At 42.5% G+C, this 18,798-nt stretch overlaps 1 protein-coding gene across 9 annotated transcripts in view; it reads left to right on the forward strand.

The window, feature by feature from the left end:
• FAM20B (FAM20B glycosaminoglycan xylosylkinase) overlaps positions 1 to 18,798 on the forward strand; it is a 48,869-nt gene that overhangs the window by 18,255 nt on the left and 11,816 nt on the right. For all 9 annotated transcript variants that reach the window (XM_073356513.1, XM_073356508.1, XM_073356509.1 and 6 more), the window contains 4 exons: positions 3,027 to 3,113; positions 6,336 to 6,445; positions 9,406 to 9,577; positions 13,507 to 13,698. In XM_073356513.1, coding sequence (XP_073212614.1) covers positions 3,027 to 3,113; positions 6,336 to 6,445; positions 9,406 to 9,577; positions 13,507 to 13,698 — 561 coding nt within the window. The remainder of the gene's footprint in view (positions 1 to 3,026; positions 3,114 to 6,335; positions 6,446 to 9,405; positions 9,578 to 13,506; positions 13,699 to 18,798) is intronic.

The following is an 18,798-nucleotide window of genomic DNA, read 5'->3' on the forward strand; positions in this document are numbered from 1 at the left end:
TAGGGGGAGCGTTGAAACATTTGCAGCTGCGGGAGGGGAAAAAAGGGAGAGTAGTATTTAAAAAGACACTTTTTAGAGAACAATGGGTAGACTCTTTCACGGTGAACCAAGCTGTTAACATTACATAGTACATGTGCTTTCGGTACAAGGTCGCATTTTGCTGCTTACATTGAGGGCCTGCCGGTTTGGTGTGAGAGATCACACATGCACGGCTGGGCACCAACGGGTGTTTGGTATGGGAAATAAGGGCGCTGCTGTTTGAAACCATTCCCACATGTTATGAAGGTTAAAGAAGCCAAAAGACTTTGGCTTACCATGGCTGCCTGCAAGCTGAATTCTGTTGCCCGGCCCAGCGTGCTTTTAAACGTCCAAATGCACATTCTACCACCATTCTGCACTTGCTTAGCCTATAGTTGAACAGCTCCTGACTACTGTCCAGGGTGCCTGTGTATGGCTCCATGAGCCATGGAATTAAGGGGTAGGCTGGGTCCCCAAGGATAGCTATAGACATTTCAACATCCCCAATGGTTATTTTCGGGTCTGGAAAGTAAGTCCCTTGCTGCAGCTGTTCAGACAGACCAGAGTTCCTGAAGATGCGAGTGTCATGTATCTTTCCCGGCCATCCCACGTTGATGTCGGTGAAACGTCCCTTGTGATCCATCAGTGCTTGCAGCACCACTGAAAAGTACCCCTTGCGGTTTACGTACTGGCTGCCAAGGTGGTCCGGTCCCAAGATAGGGATATGCGTTCTGTCTGTCACCCCACCACAGTTAGGGAATCCCATTGCAGCAAAACCATCCACTATGACCTGCACATTTCCAAGAGTCACTACCCTTGATAGGAGCAGCTCAGTGATTGCGTTGGCTACTTGGATCACAGCAGCCGCCACGGTAGATTTGCCCACTCCAAATTGATTCCCGACTGACCGGTAGCTGTCTGGCTTTGCAAGCTTCCGGAGGGCTATCGCTACTCGCTTGTGAACTGTGAGGGCAGCTCTCATCTTGGTATTCTTGCACTTCAGGGCAGGGGAAAGCAAGTCGCAAAGTTCCATGAAAGTGCCCTTACGCATGCGAAAGTTTTGCAGCCACTGGGAATCGTCCTATACCCACAACACGATGCGGTCCCACCAGTCTGTGCTTGTTTCCCGGGCCCAGAATCGGCGTTCCACCACATGAGCCTGCCCCATTGCCACCAAGATGTCCAAATTGCCGGGGCCTGTACTTTGAGAGAAGTCTGTGTCCGTGTCCTCATCACTCTCGTCACCGTGCTGCCGTTGTCTCCTCGCCTGCCTTTGCAGGTTCTGGTTCTGAACATACTGCAGGATAATGCATGAGGTGTTTACAATGCTCATAACTGCCGCGGTGATCTGAGTGGGCTCCATGCTTTCCATGGTATGTCATCTGCAGGAGAACAGAGTTGCAGTGGAAGCAGTGGCTGACGACAGATGCCACGAGAATAGATATTTATAGAGAATGACGAGAGGACCTGTGAGGTGGATTCATGAGAGCAGAGTTGCAGCAGAAGCGGGAGCCCATGACAGCCAACATGGAGAAATTCGCTATCGAGATGAGCAGGAGAGCAGATTTGCAGCTGAAGCAGTGGATGATGACGGTCATATAGAGGACCTGGAAGGTGGATTCATGGCACCAGGAGTGCAGAGTTGCATCGAAAGCGGTGGTTCGATGACGACGGTTAGCAGTCCTACTGCACTGTCTGTTGAAAGCAGTATGGCGTCCGCACGGAAAAAAAATGCGAAACAATTGTCTGCCGTTGCTTTCACGGAGGGAGGGGCGACTGATGACGTACCCAAAACCACCCACGACAATGTTTTTGCCCCATCAGGCATTGGGAGCTTAACCCAGAATTCCAATGGGTGGTGGAGATGGCAGGAACTGTGGGATAGCTATCCACAGTGCAATGCTCTGACAGTCAAGGCTAGCGACAGTACTGTGGACTCACTCCGCCGACTTAATGCGCTTAGTGGGGACACACGATCAACTGTATACAATCGCTTCCTAAAAAATCGACTTCTATAAATTCAACCTAAATCTGTAGTGTAGACATACCCTTAGTCATAAATTATCCTCCCACCCAAAAGGTGAGTCACGATTAAAGCACACTAGCAGATATTGTGGCAGACATACACTGCTGCTGTTCTGGATAGTCCCTAGGGCTATTAATTGTCTAACTTGCACTAACTAGCTGCAGATTTTAAGGATTATTAGATCATTAGTATATCATGTGCCATAAAATTTCACTCTGTTACTAGGATCAGTATGGGGGTAACTTGTGTTTGACTAAAGCATATCTTATAGAAAGGCATCCAGTCTTGATTTGAAGACGTCAGGAGATGGAGAATCCACCACTCTCCTTGGTAATTTGTTACATTGGTTAATCGTCTTCAGATTAGAAGGCTTTTTTCTTTTCTTTTTTATTTTTAAAAACAGTGAATTTGTCTGGCTTCAGCTTCCAGCCACTGATTCTTGTTATGTCTCTTTCTGTTAAAGAGCCTCTTAATTCCTGGTATTTTTGCCCTAGGAAGATATTTATTCACTGTAATTAAGTCACCTCTCAGTCTGTTTATACATGCAAGGATTGCATTAGTACTTTTTACATCTAGGAGCTGATGTTGAGTTTTGTCCACTATGACTTCTAAATCCTTTTCAGAGTCACTACTTCCTAGGATACAGTCCCTGATTCTATAGGTATGGCTTGTATCCTTTGCTCTGAGGTGTATGACCGTGCATTTTGGTTGTATTAAAACTCATTTTGTTTGACTGGTCCCAGTTTACCAGGAGATTCAGATCAATGTGTGACTGCCCTGTTCTCACTATGTACCTCTCTACCAATCTTTACACTCTTTAATATCAGTCAACTCATTCCTCCTCTCCCACAAGAAATCATTTTGGAGGTGACCCAGAGCCAATTTCACTTCAATGATTCTTGCTCATGTGACTCTCTTAACTTTACTGAGGAGAATCCCCCCATAAATCATTTTGTTTTTCCATTATTCATTGCATTTACAGATATGCCAGAGACTACGTAGTAGAAGGAGAGCCATATGCTGGATATGACAGACACAATGCGGAGGTGGCAGCCTTTCACTTGGACAGGTATGGAACTATTGGGTTAATTATTTAATTATTCTCTTGTTTTTATTTTGTTTTGTCTTGTTTTTTGGCACCAGCTCACTTCAGAGAGGGTGCCTGAGACATTGATTTCCAACCGGCTCATTGAGTAGAACAAAAAATGTTGTAAAATGTGATGACATGATAGAGTCCAATGAGCAAGGTTTCTGCAAAGGAAATAGTATCACCCTAACTTATTAGAATGCTTTGCACATGTCAACAAAGTAATGGATAAAAAAGAACAAGTTGGGCACAGTTTACATAGACTTTCAAAGGGTTTTAATTAGGTTCCTCATGAGAGACAGCTAAAGAAACTAAGTAGTCTTGGGGTGAGAGGTAAAGTATTATCATGGATCAAAAACTGACCAAGAGACAGAATAAATAGTCAATTTTCATCTTGGCAAAAAGTGCATAATGAGGGTGCCTTAAAGTTCTGTACTAGGTCTTGTGTTTAGTATATTTGTCAATGATCTGGGAAGGGGGGTGAGCAGTGAGAAAGCAATTTTTTCAGATGATATAGTGTTATTTAGGTTAGTCAAGTCCACAGAAGACTGTGAAGCACATCAGAGGGACCTAACCAAGGTTGGTGAATGGGCAACATGATGACAAACGAAGTATATTGATGGTACACGCAGAGCAATTCACGCTGGAGGGAAAAAATCAACTACTCATATACCTTAGAAGGGTCTAAATTAATTATCAATTTGGGAAATGGGCCTGGAAATCATTGTGGACCGTTCAATGTGAAGACCTCAGCTCAATGTGCAGCTGCAGTCAAAAAAACAAATACGATGGTAGGATACGTAAGGTTGGAAAATACTATGGAAAATATTGCTATTCAATTATATGAATCAGTGGTGCAGCTTCATCTAGAATACTGCCTGCAGTATTGGTCACTCCATTTCAAAAAGGCTATTACACAATTAGATGGGGTTTTAGAAAAGGGTACAGAAAATAATTGGGGGGAATGGAAAAAAAACTCATATGAAGGAAAAAGTGAAAATGTTGGAATCCCTTACTTTAGAAAGGAAGTGGTGAATAAGAGGGGACATGATAAAAGTATACAAAATAATGAATTATCTAGAGAAGGTAGATTAGAACGTTCTGTTCTCCTGTCTCATAACACAATAACAAAGGGAGATTAAATGAAATTGAAAGAGGCAAATTCAAAACTGATAAAAGGAAATATGTTTTCACAAAACATGCAATTCAGCTGTGGAATTCATTGCCAGAGGATATCACTGAGGTTAAAAACTGAGCAAGATTCAGAAAGGGATTTGGTTACATAGTTAATACTACAATAGCTTTTAGAAGAGATATTAAGCCAATTGTGAACTGCTAGGAACTGGGTGGTTTCTTGCACCTTTCTCTGACTTGTCTGGTGCTGGACTCTGTTGGAGACAGGATACTGGACGTTGAACCATAGGTCTGATCTGGCATGACAGTTGCTGTGCTCCAATTCCTGTGTTGAATTGTACAAAAGCAATACATATTCAGACTATTTTTGCTGTGAACTTTATGCCAGCTTTCTTTCATATTCCACAATCAGGGAGGTAAAGTAGGGTCTATTTTCCTGCATGGGGCACAGCGGTATCCTTTCTCAGCCACACTTTTTTCTACTGTTTGGCAATAGGATTATATTGGACTAAATAGAGTAAAGTTTCTGTTTCTATAAGGGATACTGCCCCAACGCCATTGGGTTCTTGTTCCTCTAGGCTGTCCAGTGAGAGATCGGATTTTGGATCTACTTTTCCTCATAATTTACAACCTCTTCAGGACTTGTGTAGCAGGTGCCTACCTTCTGTTAAGAAGGTCTGATGGGAGTTATTTCAGAGCTGAAAATTGTTGCTCCTAGATCTGTGGGAGGGGCCTCTGTGGAGCATGAGTTTGACACCTGGGGTGGATCGGGACCACTTGTACTACTTTTTTTCTGGCATCCACAGCAGCTTCAAATTGTGCAAATTGCAAGCTTGCTTCTTTTTTTTTTTTTTTTAAGTATGTTTCTTGCAGTTATGTTGGAAAGATGACCTCTTGAATATGATTCCATGTAGTGCTGTCTTATACCTAAGCAGTAGTTCTGGTGAGGTGTGAACTGGCATCTTTCCCATTCATCACAATAGGGTGCTAATATTTAACTCTGATGCTGACACTTCAAAGGATACCTCTTTTAAATAGTCTTAATTCTGTGCCCCTTCACATATCACATTTGCTCATAGAAATTGGATAATTGCACACATCCAAATCTGTTGAACTCTTTTACTATCCTGTATATCTCCAGCATGATTTGTTAAGACGAACATTCTTCTTTGCCTATTTTGAATAATACTTTGCATTTCTTTTGGGCTTTCTGTCTGAGGATCTAAAAGCAGTTTACAAACGTTAAAGAACTAACCTTCATAGTACCTCTGTGAGATAAATATTTCCATTTTACAGAGGGGACAACTGAGGTATAAAGGTTAAGGGTGGGTCTTTCAAACGTGCTTAAGTGAATTAAGAGTGCAAGTTGTATTGATACTTGTGCTCCAAACTCATGTAGGCACTTTTGAAAATCCCACCCTAAACACCCAAGTTGCCTGTGGTCACACAGTAAGTCTAACAGACACAGGAACAGAACTCACTGACAGACTTGTGCTTATCTGCTAAACTATCTTTCCCACCTTTCTTGTGTTTCTGAATGTCTTTGTGTTTTCCAAAGACACCCAGTTCTCTTAAAGTAAGGGTTTAAATTACAATAGAGTTTATCGGGTCGTTTCTGGGAATTAGTATAAATTATCTTTCCATGTGGCTAGCCCAAGGCCCTGTGTTTTTTGCTTTGAGCTGCTACATGAGAGACCATATATTTTGTGGTATGAGGTCTCATTTCCTGGGCTGAGTTCTGTGAAGACACTGTATTTGGCCCTTGAAGAAAAGGTGTATCTCATGCTGCTGTGCAGTGACCACTCAGACCAATATAGGAGCATTGCTGATGGGCTATAAAAGGAGTCTCGTACATCCAGCCTTCCTTAGCCAAAGGAAAGTCTTGAAAGAAGATAAAGTACAAATGGTGAAGGATTAATTTCCAATGGGATTCCAAGCTTAGCACCTGCTGTAAGGCAACCATCTTTGATTTTGCACAGTGGCTTGGAGGTCTGATGTGGTTTTTAGATTTGAAACTGCTATCCCTGTTAAAATTCTCATACTTTGTCACCCCTCTTCCCCCCGAAACAGAATTCTGGGTTTCCGACGAGCTCCACTGGTGATTGGCAGGTTTGTGAATCTGCGTACAGAGATCAAACCTGTTGCAACAGAGCAGCTGCTGAGTACCTTCCTGATGCTCGGTAAGTGGGTTCTAGGGATTGTGCAGCCCATTGAAAATAAGCATGTTAAATAATAATAAAAAAAAAAGAGCAGTGGGAAACTGGCATAACTGTATAACAACTACTGTATAGGAACCTGATAAGCTGCTTCCAGCCCTTCGGAGGGATCTTAACACTGGTATAACCTTGTTTGGTGGGGAAAAGCTGGAGGGGAATTATTTTTCTACAAAAAATACTTTGGTTTACCTGTAATTTTTGTATGTTCCTTTTTGCAGATATTTGTTTGAATAAGTATTTTCTCCCTAATGTCAGAAGCAGTCAGAAGAATTTAGGAATAGACCTGAATTGAAAAAATGGAATTATATTTTACTCTGAGTAAACTGAATGGACGGTTGGAATGATGTGGCTTGCTAATATACCAAATGTTGTGTGTGTAGCACCAACAGTGTGCCTGGCATAGCAACATGGTTATGGAACGGGATAAGATGTCCATCATTAGATGTCCCAGAACAGTTTCATACGTTTAGTTTATAGTAGTAATGTTGATGGGGTATTTTCTAGGGGTTAATGGCTCAAGGGCAGAGTCCTGCCAAGTGGTCATTATGCCTCAGAAAATGCCCTGTGCTACAACCATTAGGACTTTAGTCAGATTATAAAGTATATTATTTCTTTGTCAGAAAACTTATTTAGAGACAACTGTTCGTTAACAATTTATTGTATTTATGTATGATAGGCAGGGCTGGTAGCACTTATTATTAAGGTTGTCAGACACTTCCAGTTATAAGACTCTATTTTCAGTTGCTAATAATTCTGCCAGACTTCAACTGTTCAGGCTGAAATATACCATGCCAGGTCTCTGCCTTATGCTGAGGTTGTGTGAATTTTTGAAATTTCAGTCAAAATGGTTCAGCTGTTTCAGAAAATGAGGCTAATGAAAAAATGTTGTTTCGCCTTTGTTCAAAAATTCAGGCAACCTTTTTTTTAAAAAGAAGGGGGGGGAGCTCTTGTCCCCCCATTCTGTGGAATAGCAACTTGAAATTTAGAAACATGGTGGCCTTTGTGTCAGGGATATGCGTTTGACTAAATTTGGCCAAGTTATAAGCCTTTTAAAAATTTTAAGATTCCATCCCTGCTAGGCATACTGCAGCCAGGGCTTGAAGGAGGACTCTCTCTTTCTCTCTCTCTCTCTCTCTAGTTGCAGCTGTGGGCTGTGCTGTGGCTGGGAGTGTTACATGGAGCCAGTGTCTCATTTGGTGTCAATGCTCCCTTTGCTAATGCCAAAGCAGCATGGAGGGGGAATCTGTCTGATTTGAAAGCAAAGGGGACAAGAGCCAAACCTAGGGTGATGGGGTGCAGAGGAGTGGGTCAGGACAAAGAGTCGGGGCAGTGTGTGGGGAGATTGGATTAGGAGCTAGGGTGGGGGACTGAAAACAAATGGGGATGGGGACAAGGTGGTAGGGGACTGGAGGTTGGGAGAAAAGAAGCAGATTAAATGGGGAGCTGAGAGGGGAAACTGGGGATGAGGAGCCAGAAGGTGCAAAGGAACTAGGACTGGCTGGGCAAGAGACTGGGACTTGGAGATGAGGGTGAGACAGATTGGAGGGATGTAGCAATGGGAGTCAAGATGAGGGGGCAAGGGCAGGGGCAGGGAGGGACAGGCAGAAGAGCCTTTGCCTATTAGAACACAATCCTCTCCAGAGCCTGGAATGGAATATAAGATTTCCGAGTCTCATCATTTCTCTGCTGTCAGAAGCAGTGAAACCCACTGGCAAAGTGTCCCATCCACCACCCTGCCCAGAACTAGTCTACATAGAGGATGACAACCTATTACTGCTATCAGCTACTCCATTTGCTCAAATGGCAGAGGTCTTTGCAATAGATTTAAGGGATCCAATCCTGCAGATGATCCAAGTAGGTGTCAGAATGGTAGAATTTCTTTCTTTTTCCCCCCCAATTTGCTTTTTTTTAAACCTAGGATGTAACACAAAATCATAACATAATTAAGATTGCAAAGCCAAGCACTCAAAAGTGACGAAATGCCAGAATTAAGATTGCCTGTGGAACCTTAATTTGATCCCTTTGTGCGTATACAATATGATAATATCTAGTTATGTGATCAAATACTATTTTTTCCACTAGACCCCTCTCTCATTCACTGCACTGGATGTTAGTGCTCACTTAATGAGCAACTAATTCAGTGTTTTGTTTTCTCTTCATTGTTCAATGTCATAGTCACAGAATTTAAGGCCAGAAAGGACCCCCAGGTCATATATTCTGGCCTCCTGTATATCATAGGCCACCAGCCCCCTCATGCTAAACCCAACAATTGAAATTAAATCAGGCTATTATGTGCTACAAGCAGAGACTAGGAAGGGCAGAGACCAGGAAGGACAGAGATGAACCAGTGCCTGAGTCCTTTGCAATGGCAGGGGAAAATGTAAAGGAGGTATATCCAGATAATCCTGGCAAGCGAGCCGTGCCAGGGGAAGTCACGTTGCAGGGGAAGGCAAATACCCCACAAGATCACTGCCAACGCAACCTGGAGGATGATTCCTTCCCAACCCCACATATGCAGTCTGTTAGACCCTGAGAATGTGAGCACAGGAAATTTTTGAATTTTCTAATGTCTGAGTGCTTGACTTCACAAACTTAATAATGTTCTTCTAATGTAGTTTGTGTGTGTGTGTGTGTGTGTGTTTTCCCTTGTCTATTCAGTGGATCCTTTTAAAGTGAGCTTTTCATCTTGTCAAAGATGAATGATTTCCAGTTGGTTATCTCTCTTTCTTTTGGAAAGAAGTTCCAAATGGAGAAGTTTTGGCTTCCTCTTCCTTCCCTCAAGAGGAAGGCAAAATGAAGTGAACGCCTGTTGAAAGGACTTCTTTTTGGAAATCTCTCTGAAGGTCCTTCAGGCTGCTCCTCTCTTTTGTTTGGGTTTCCATAGATTTACTGCTGTTCTTGTGATATTTTTTTTGTTTTTGAAGGTAATAGTACCTGTTTCTATGGGAAGTGCTACTATTGTCGAGAAACAGAACCAGCTTGTGCTGATGGAGATACCATGGAGGGGTCAGTCACGCTATGGCTGCCGGATGTCTGGCCTCTTCAGAAGCACCGGCATCCTTGGGGAAGGACTTACCGTGAAGGCAAATTGGCCAGGTATAAGAACCCGATAGGCCTACTGTAGCGTTTTAGAGTACCCCTATCTTTGCAGTGCTTAGCTGTGACTTGGGCTGTTTAAAGAGCAGTATTCACAAGATACAAAGGAACTTTCAGCCAGTTTTCTTGAACCAAAACTACTAATGAAGGCCTCTGATGGGACAAGCGTTAATTTGAGGGAGAGGGAAAAAATCCTATGGACATCCAGGAATGTTAAGTGTAATTTTTTCCCCTCCGCTTCTTCCCTGGAAAGTAACTTGCCACACAAGTCAGTGAGCGTTTCAGCCATACCCGAGTTGACTGTGGAATCTCAGCTGCTTACCTCGCACTGCTGAGGCTTTCCTTTTATACTGTGCCCCTATTTGGCTCAACAGAATCCTTTGACACTGAGTTAGTAGTCTTTTTACCTAATTTCATAGGTTTTTATTGGTTCTATTTTTATGGGGTTTTTTTTTTGTGGACCTATGTCAAAAGCTTTTATACCAAAGTAGTTTCGGTGTCTTTGAGGGAGAGTCTGTGCAGCCTGCAAGAGATGAAGTTCTCCTATTTTTTTTAAAGATTAAAATTTTTGTGTATTTTTTTTGCTAAGTATATCTCACCTTAAATAGTTTAGAACTGAAAAGTTGTTTGTTAGTTTGTATACCAGCAACATATAGGGATCTGGACCCGTGTCCAAAGAGCACTGTTAGATGGAGACCAGTGTGGGCCTGACAGTTATAAGACAGACACGGTATCTCAAAAATTCTTTAGGGCAGAAACACTTTGGCAGGACTAGCCCAAATGATTTCAAGCTCAGTAAACTTTTCCAAGCATTGATCCAGGACAAGTGACCAGAAAAACGTTTTCAGTCTCTGAAATCTTGTTTGCTGAACTAGATTTTTGGTTCAGCTATTTCCATCAGTTTCTAACTAGCTAGCTATCCACAGAAAGAATCTGAACTTTTTTTTTTTTTTTTCCTGTGGAACTCCTTGCCAGAGGATGTTGTGAAGGCCAAGACTATAACAGGGTTAAAAAAAAAAAAAAAAAACTTGATAAATTCATGGAGGATAGGTCCATCGATGGCTATTAGCCGGGATGGGCAGGGATGATGTCCCTAGTCTCTGTCTGCCAGAAGCTGGGAATGGGCGACGGGATGGATCACTTGATGTTTACCTGTTCTGTTTATTCTCTCTGGGGCACCTGGCACTGGCCACTGTCGGAAGACAGGATACTAGGCTAGATGGACCATTGGTCTGACCCAGGATGGCCATTCTGATGTAAGTTTAGAGCCACCCTGAAAGTCTATGTACAGCACTTAAGCATGTGCCAAACTAATCAAGGCACAAATCTTCTTGTCTGTGTATTTGTGGAAAAGAGAAGAGGAAACATTTTGCTTCTGTTAAGAAGTTGTTCCTCAACTTAAAGGGCCCATTTATGCTCTGTTTTACCATGTTGGAGTGAGAGCTAGAGCTTGTGTGCATGATGGGGTAATGCACACTACGAGGGCATGATTTTAAAGCACACTAAGGTGTTGTATATTAATTATAACCCTGCTGGTGTGCACTATAGGTTCCCTTGTGTGCTCTAGCATAATACTATTTCAAACAGCATTATGTTAAAGCATACCAGCAGGGTCTGCGTGGACTATAAATGCACAACACATTAGTGCACTTCAGAAATCACATTTCCATAAAGCGCATTACCCCACTATGTAGGCAAGCTCCAGACTAACCTGACAATCCTTATGTTATAAAATACTTTGTTCTTGCCCATGCAGATAGGATCAAATAACATTGCTCTTTTGTCATGTACTTAACTGTATTGCTGCTGTCACTCTTTGGAAACCTGTCTTCAGGAGTGGGGGAAGAAATATACATATGTTACATATGGCATGTAATGTCCTTTCTGCTGCTCCTAATTATGGAAGATATTTGCGTAGGAGTTTTTCCCCTCAAAGCTGCTGCTTCTGCTCTGTCTTGAATAATCCTGTTTAACATTATTAATTTAGTGCCATTAATTTACATAGCCTTGTACTACCATGTACTAGATAAGATCCCTGACCTTCAGAGTCGCAATCAAACTCTTCAATAGAATAAAAATTATCAGAAGTAAATGTAGGAGCAGATGGTGCTGGAGAAAGATCAGTGTGGTAACTTGATTGACAAATGGTGGATAGAAAGAGGAATGTGGCATGGTGCAGGGGAAAGGGAAAGCTGTTCCAAGTGGAGTAAGAGCTGTCATAAAAAACATGAATTAAAGACTGTGAGGAGGAGGCAGGGGAGCATTTAGGAGAGTGGGATGAGTAACACATAGAGTGTGCATGGGGCATAGGAAGAAATATAAGATGAGATGTTGGAGCTGTGGATTTGTGCAGAATATTGAAGGTGAAGACATGGAGTTTGGGCTTGATGCAGGAAGAAGTGAGGAAGCCAGTGAAAGGATTTGAGGACTGTTAGAGCAGAGAGAGGGGAAGACTTTGGCCCACAGTATTTTGGATAGATAGAGGACAGGTGAGATACAGGGAGCCAGCGTAGAACTTATTCCTGTCCTCTGGGAGACAACACTGATAATGGTTATAACCCCTAAATTCTGTTTCTGCCTCTGCTGGTGACTCACTCTGACTTTGAGCAGGTCAGTTAACCTCTCCATTTTGTAAAATGGGAAAACAAACCTTCTTGGGGGTTTTCAGACTTAGTTGATGTTTTGTGAAGAATTTTGAGATTCATGGATAGAAGGTGCTGTAGAAGTTGTACTTATGAGTCAAGATGACAGATGGGTAGGGCATAAATCAGGGTGTTAGCAGATTGCATGGAGAGGAAGAATGGATTTGAGAAAGAGGAAGAAATGACAAGACTTAGCAAGAGCCTGGCTTTGGAGAGGTGGACCTAATGCCCATGTTGCAAGGCTTGGTAACTAGGAAAAGAAACAAGTTTGTTTACATTTGCAGGAGATAATGCTGTCTGCTTCTTGTTTACAATGTCACCTGAAAGTGAGAATAGGTGTTCGTATGACACTGTTGTAGCCGGCGTTGCCAGATATGCTAAAGATGCATATGTCCCTTCATGCTTCAGCCAGCATCCCAGAGGACATGCATCCATGCTGATGATGGTTTCTGCTCGATAACGATCCAAAACAGTACAGACCAACGCATGTTCATTTTCATCATCACGAGTCAGATGCCACCAGCAGAAGGTTGATTTTCTTTTTTGGTGGTTTGGGTTCTGTATTTTCCACATTGGAGTGTTGCTCTTTTAAGATGTCTAAAAGCATGCTCCACATCCCATCCTGATTGGATTTTGGAAGGCACTTCAGATTCTTAAATCTTGGGTCGAGTGCTGTAGCTATCTTTAGAAATCTCTCATTGGTACCTTCTTTGCGTTTTGTCAAATCTGCAGTGAAAGTGTTCTTAAAATGAACAACATGTGCTGGGTCATCATCCGAGACTACTATAACATGAAATATATGGCAGAATGCAGATAAAAAACAGAGCAGGAGACATACAGTTCTCCCCCCAAGGAGTTCAGTCACAAATTTAATTAATGCCTTATTTTTTTAATGAGTGTCATCAGCATGGAAGCATGTCCTCTGGAGTAGTGGCTGAAGCATGAAGGGGCATGCAAATGTTTAGCATATCTGACACATAAATATCTTGTAATGCCTGCTACAAAAGTGCCGTGTGAACATCTGTTCTCACTTTCAGGTGACATTGTAAATAAGAAGCAGGCAGCATTATTTCCCATAAATGTAAACAAGCTTCTTTGTCTAAGTGATTGGCTTAACAGGAAGTAGCACTGAGTGGACTTATAGGCTCTGAAGTTTTACAGAGTTTATTTGATATGTTTGTCTAAAACTGTTGCAAAGTGCTCAAGTCTGTCCTTAGGAGTGCATGGGGGTTGCAGTAGATTGCCATCGTGGTTGACATTGCTTTGATTCCCCTTGTCTGCCTGCAGGTGGGAGTATGACGAGAGCTACTGTGATGCTGTGAAGAAGACCTCACCTTATGACTCAGGCCCCCGCCTCCTTGATATCATTGACACTGCCATCTTTGATTATTTGATTGGGAATGCTGACCGACATCACTATGAAAGCTTCCAGGATGATGAAGGGGCCAGTATGCTTATCCTCCTGGACAATGCCAAAAGGTAGGAAGCATATTAGTACTGGTGGCCACTTGATAATGAGAGAGGCAGCACGCGGTTATCCATATCCCCACTTGGCCTTTCCCATAGTTATCCATTGCAATAGCTCAAGCTAAAACTCTGTCAATATTCCTCACGGCAAATCCTTTCAAATAATATGGGCTCTCAAAGATCTTGGCATTTGTACTGTGCTGGTGATAATCAATGGGACTCAATAATGCCAGGATACAAAATATATAGGAATGACAGAGTAGGTTCATGCTGGTGCGGGAGTGGCACTGTATATGAAAGAAAGCATAGAGTCAAAAATAGTAAAAATCATAAATGAATCAAACAGTACCATAGAATCTTCATGGATTGAAATTCCATGCTTGAATTATAAGAGTAAAGCAGTAGGAATATACTACCAACCATCTGACCAGGATGGTGATGGTGATTGTGAAATGCGCAGAAAGATTAGAGAGGCTATAAAAAATAGAAAACTCAGTAATAATGGTTTATTTCAATTATCCCCACATCGACTGGGTACATATCACCTCAGGATGGGATGCAGAGATAACGTTTCTAGATGCCATTAATGGCTGCTTCTTGAGCAACTAGTCCTGGAACCCACAAGGGAAGAGGCAATTCTTGATTTAGTCCTAAGTAGAGCACAGGATCTGATCCAAGAGGTGTAAATATAGCTGAACCGCTTGGTAATAGCAACTGAAATGTAATTAAATTCAACATGCTTGTGAGGACGGGGAGGGAGGAAATACCAAAGAAGCCCACCACAGTAGCATTTTACTTCAGAAAGGGGAACTACACAAAAAATGATGAAGCTAGTTGAACAGAATTTAATACAAACAGTCACGAGTTAAATGCCTGCAAACTGTATGAAAACGTTTTAAAAACATCATAGTAAGAGGACCAAAAAAAGCCACCATGGCTAAACAGAGTAGAAGAGGTGGTTAGAAGCAAAAAGGAATCTTTTAAAAATTGGAAGTCAAATCCTACTGAGAAAAATAGAAAGGAGCATAAACTCTGGCTAGTTAAGTGTAAAAGTATAATTATTAGGCAGGCCAAAAAAGAATTTGAAGAGCAACTAGCAAAAGACACACAAACTTAACAGCAAAAAAATTTAAGTACATCAGAAGCAGGAAGCCTGACAAACAGTTACTGGGGCCACTGGATGATCAAGGTGCTAAAGGATCACTCAAGGAAGACAAGGTTATTGCAGAGAAGTTAAATGAATTCTTTGCAACAGTCTTCACTACAGAGGATGTGAGGGAGATATCCACACCTGAACAGTTCTTTTCAGGTGACACATCTAAGGAACTGTCCCAAATTGTGGTGTCAATAGAGGAGGTTTTTGGGACAAACTGATAAATTAAACAGTAATAAGTCATCAGGACCAGATGGTATTCACCCAAGAATCCTGAAGGAGCTCAAATATGAAATTGCGGAACTACTAAATGTGATATGTAACTTATCATTTAAATCAGCTTCTGTACCAGATGACTGGAGGATAGTTAATGTGATGCCAATTTTTAAAAAAGGCTTCAGAGGCGATCCTGGCAATTACAGGCCAGTCAGCCTAAATTCAGTACTAGGCAAATTGGTTGAAACTATAGTAAAGAGCAGAATTATCAGACACATATATGAACACAATTTGTTGGGGAAGAGTCAACATGGCTTTTGTAAAGAGGAATTGTGCCTCACCGATCTATTAGAATTCTTGAAGGGGTAAACAAACATGTGGACAAGGGTGATCCAGTAGATATAGTGAACTTGAACTTTCAGAAAGCCTTTGATGAGGTCCCTAACCAAAGGTGCTTAAGAAAAGCAAACAGTCATGGAATAAGAGGGAAAGCCCTCTCATGGGTCAGTAATTGGTTAAAAGACAGGAAACAAAGAGTAAGAATAAATGGTCAGTTCTCAGAATGGAGAGAGAGAAATGGTGAGGTCCCCCAGGGATCTGTACTGGGACTGGTGCTGTTCAATGTTTTCATAAATAATTTGGAAAAAGGGGTAAACAGTAAAGTGGCAAAGTTTGCAGATGATAAAAATTACTCAAGATAGTTCAGTTCAAAACAGGCTTCAAAGAGTTACAAAGAGATCTCACAAAACTGGGTGACAGGGCAACACGGGAGATGAAATTCAATGTAGATAAATATAAAATAATGCATACTAGAAAATGTAATCCTGACTATACATACAAAATGATGGGGTCTAATTTAGCTGTTACCACTCAAGAAAGTGATCTTGGAGTCATTATGGATCTCTGAAAACATCAGCTCAATGTGCCTGAGCAGTCAAAAAAGCTAACAGTATTAGGAACCATGAGGAAAGGGATAGGTGATGAATTAGGAAGTGTTATTTACCCCTTCACATAACACAAGAAACAGGCGTCACCTGATTAAATTAAAAAACAAACATAAGGAAGTACTTCTTCCCACAATGCAGTCAATCTGTGGAACTCGTTGCAGGGGATGTTTTGAAGGCTGAAACTGTAACAGGTTTTAAAAAAAGAGTTAGATAAGTTCATGGAGGGTGGTTCCATCAATGAATATTAGTTGAGATAGTCCAGAATGCAGCCCCATGCTCTGGGTGTCCCTGCGCCTCTGTCTGCCTGTGAATTGTCCTGTTCTTTTCTTTTGAAATATCTGGCATTGGCTTCTGTTGGAAGACAGAGTACTGGGCTGGATGGATCATTGGTCTGACCTGGTATGGACATAAATTTTCCTGATATGTTTCCCAATTATGGAAATTTGTAAACTATTGTGACTGATTTCTACTGGTGCTATGTGAGTGGAGTTTATGTCCTTAACATAAACTCCAATTGAATTTGTGGCACCTTAGAGACTAACCAATTTATTTGAGCATGAGCTTTCGTGAGCGAGTAGCTCACGAAAGCTCATGCTCAAATAAATTGGTTAGTCTCTAAGGTGCCACAAGTACTCCTTTTCTTTTTGCGAATACAGACTAACATGGCTGTTACTCTGAAACCTCCGATTGAATTGAAGAGCTGATCAATTGAAGAGCTCATCCTTAAGGGCACTAATTGCTTTTGAATAGTAGGGAGTTCTTCATTTTAGGATCTATCTACAGGATGAAAGAATGTGCTTTTTTAAAAATCAAGTTAACATGATTGGAAACACCCTTTAGCACTTAGGCTACATCTATGCTTTGAGCTAGGGGTGTGACTCCTAGCTCACGTAGATATACTTGTGCTATCTCTCATCTGAGCTAGTGTCCTAAAAATAATAGTGGAGCTGAGCTAGCATGGGCAGCTGCAGCAGTGGCATGGGGTGTGCTAAGTACAAAACCGCCTGAATTCCATGCATATATACTTGGCATGGCTAGCCCATGCGGCTGCTGTCTGTGCTACCTTGGCTACACGACTATTTTTAGTGTTCTAGCGCAGGGGAGAGCTAGCACAAGTATGTCTGTGTGGGCTGGGAATCGCACTCCTAGCTTGTAGTATACGTATAGGCTTAGGGGCACGTCTACACTACGAAATTAGGTCGATTTTATAGACATCGATCTTTAGTAAGCGATTTTATACAGTCGATCGTGCATGTCCCCACTAACCGCACTGTGGGTAGCTATCCCACAGTCCCTGCTGCCCATTGGAATTCTGGGTTAAGCTCCCAATGCCTAACATTGTCGCGGTTGGTTTTGGGTACGTCTTCAGTCTCCCCTCCCTCCTTCCTTGAAAGCAACAGCAAACAATCATTTTGTGCCTTTTGTCCTGGGGTATCTGTGCAGATGCCATAGCACGGTAGGCATGGAGCCTGCTTAGCTGCGCGCAGCTTTTGTGAGCATTGTAAACACCTTGCACATTATCCTGCAGTATGTGCAGAGCCTAGCTAGGAGTCGCCAGCACGAGGAAGATTGTGAGGAGGACATGGATACAGACATTCCTGAAAGCACGGGATGTGGCAATTGGGATATCATGACAGCATTGGGGCATGTTGATACAGTGGAACACTGATTCTGGGCCTGGCAAACAAGCACTTTCATGGAACTGTGTGAGTTGCTTTCCCCTGCCCTGAAGCACAGGAATACCAAGATGAGACCTGCTCTGACAGTTGAGAAGCGAGTGACAATAGACCTGTGGAAGCTTGCAATGTCTGACTGCTACCGGTCAGTCGGGAATCAATTCGGAGTGGGCAAATCTACCATGGGAGCTGCTGTGGTCCAAGTATCCAGGGAAATCAATACCCTTCCTCTAAGAAGGGTAGTGACTCTGGGAAATGTGCAGTTCATAGTGGATGGCTTTGCTGCAATGGGATTCCCTAATTGTGGTGGGGCGATAGATGGAATGCATAAGGTGCCACAAGTACTCCTTTTCTTTTTGCGAATACAGACTAACACGGCTGTTACTCTGAAACCTATCCCTATCTTGGCATCGGACCATCTTGCCAAAGAGTATATAAACTGTAAGGAGAACTTCTCAATGGTGTTGCAAGCACTGGTGGATCACAAGGGCCGTTTCACCGACATCAACATGTGATGGTCGGGAAAGGTGCATGACGCTTGCGTCTTTCGGAACTCCAGACTGTTCGGAAAGCTGCAAGAAGGGACTGTCTTCCCAGACCAGAAAATTACCATTGGGGATGTTGAAATGCCAATAGTTATCCTTGGGGACCCAGCCCACCCCTTGCTTCCATGGCTCATGAAGCTGTACGCAGGCAGCCTGGACAGCAATAAGGAGCAGTTCAACTATAGGCTGAGCAAGTGCAGAATGGTGGTAGAATGCCCCTTTGGATGTTTAAAGGGGCGCTGGCGCTGTTTGCTGAACAGGTTAGACCTCAGTGAAAGCAATATTCCCATTCTTATTGCTCCTTGCTGTGTACTCCATAATATCTGTGAGAGTAAGAGGGAGATGTTTATGGCGGGGTGGGAGGTTGAGGCAAATTGCGTGGCGGACAATTTTGAACAGCCAGACACCAGGGCAATTAGAAGAGTACACCAAGGGTGTTGCACATCAGAGAAGCTTTGAAAAACAATTTCATGACTGACTAGGCTATGGTGTGACAGTTGTGTGTGTTTGTCCTTGATGCAAACCCGCCCCCTTTGGTGAATGAACTTTCCTGTAAGCCAATCCATCTCCCCCCC

Source organism: Lepidochelys kempii, chromosome 8 (genome assembly GCF_965140265.1).
Source record: "Lepidochelys kempii isolate rLepKem1 chromosome 8, rLepKem1.hap2, whole genome shotgun sequence".
Lineage (NCBI taxonomy): Eukaryota > Metazoa > Chordata > Testudines > Cheloniidae > Lepidochelys > Lepidochelys kempii.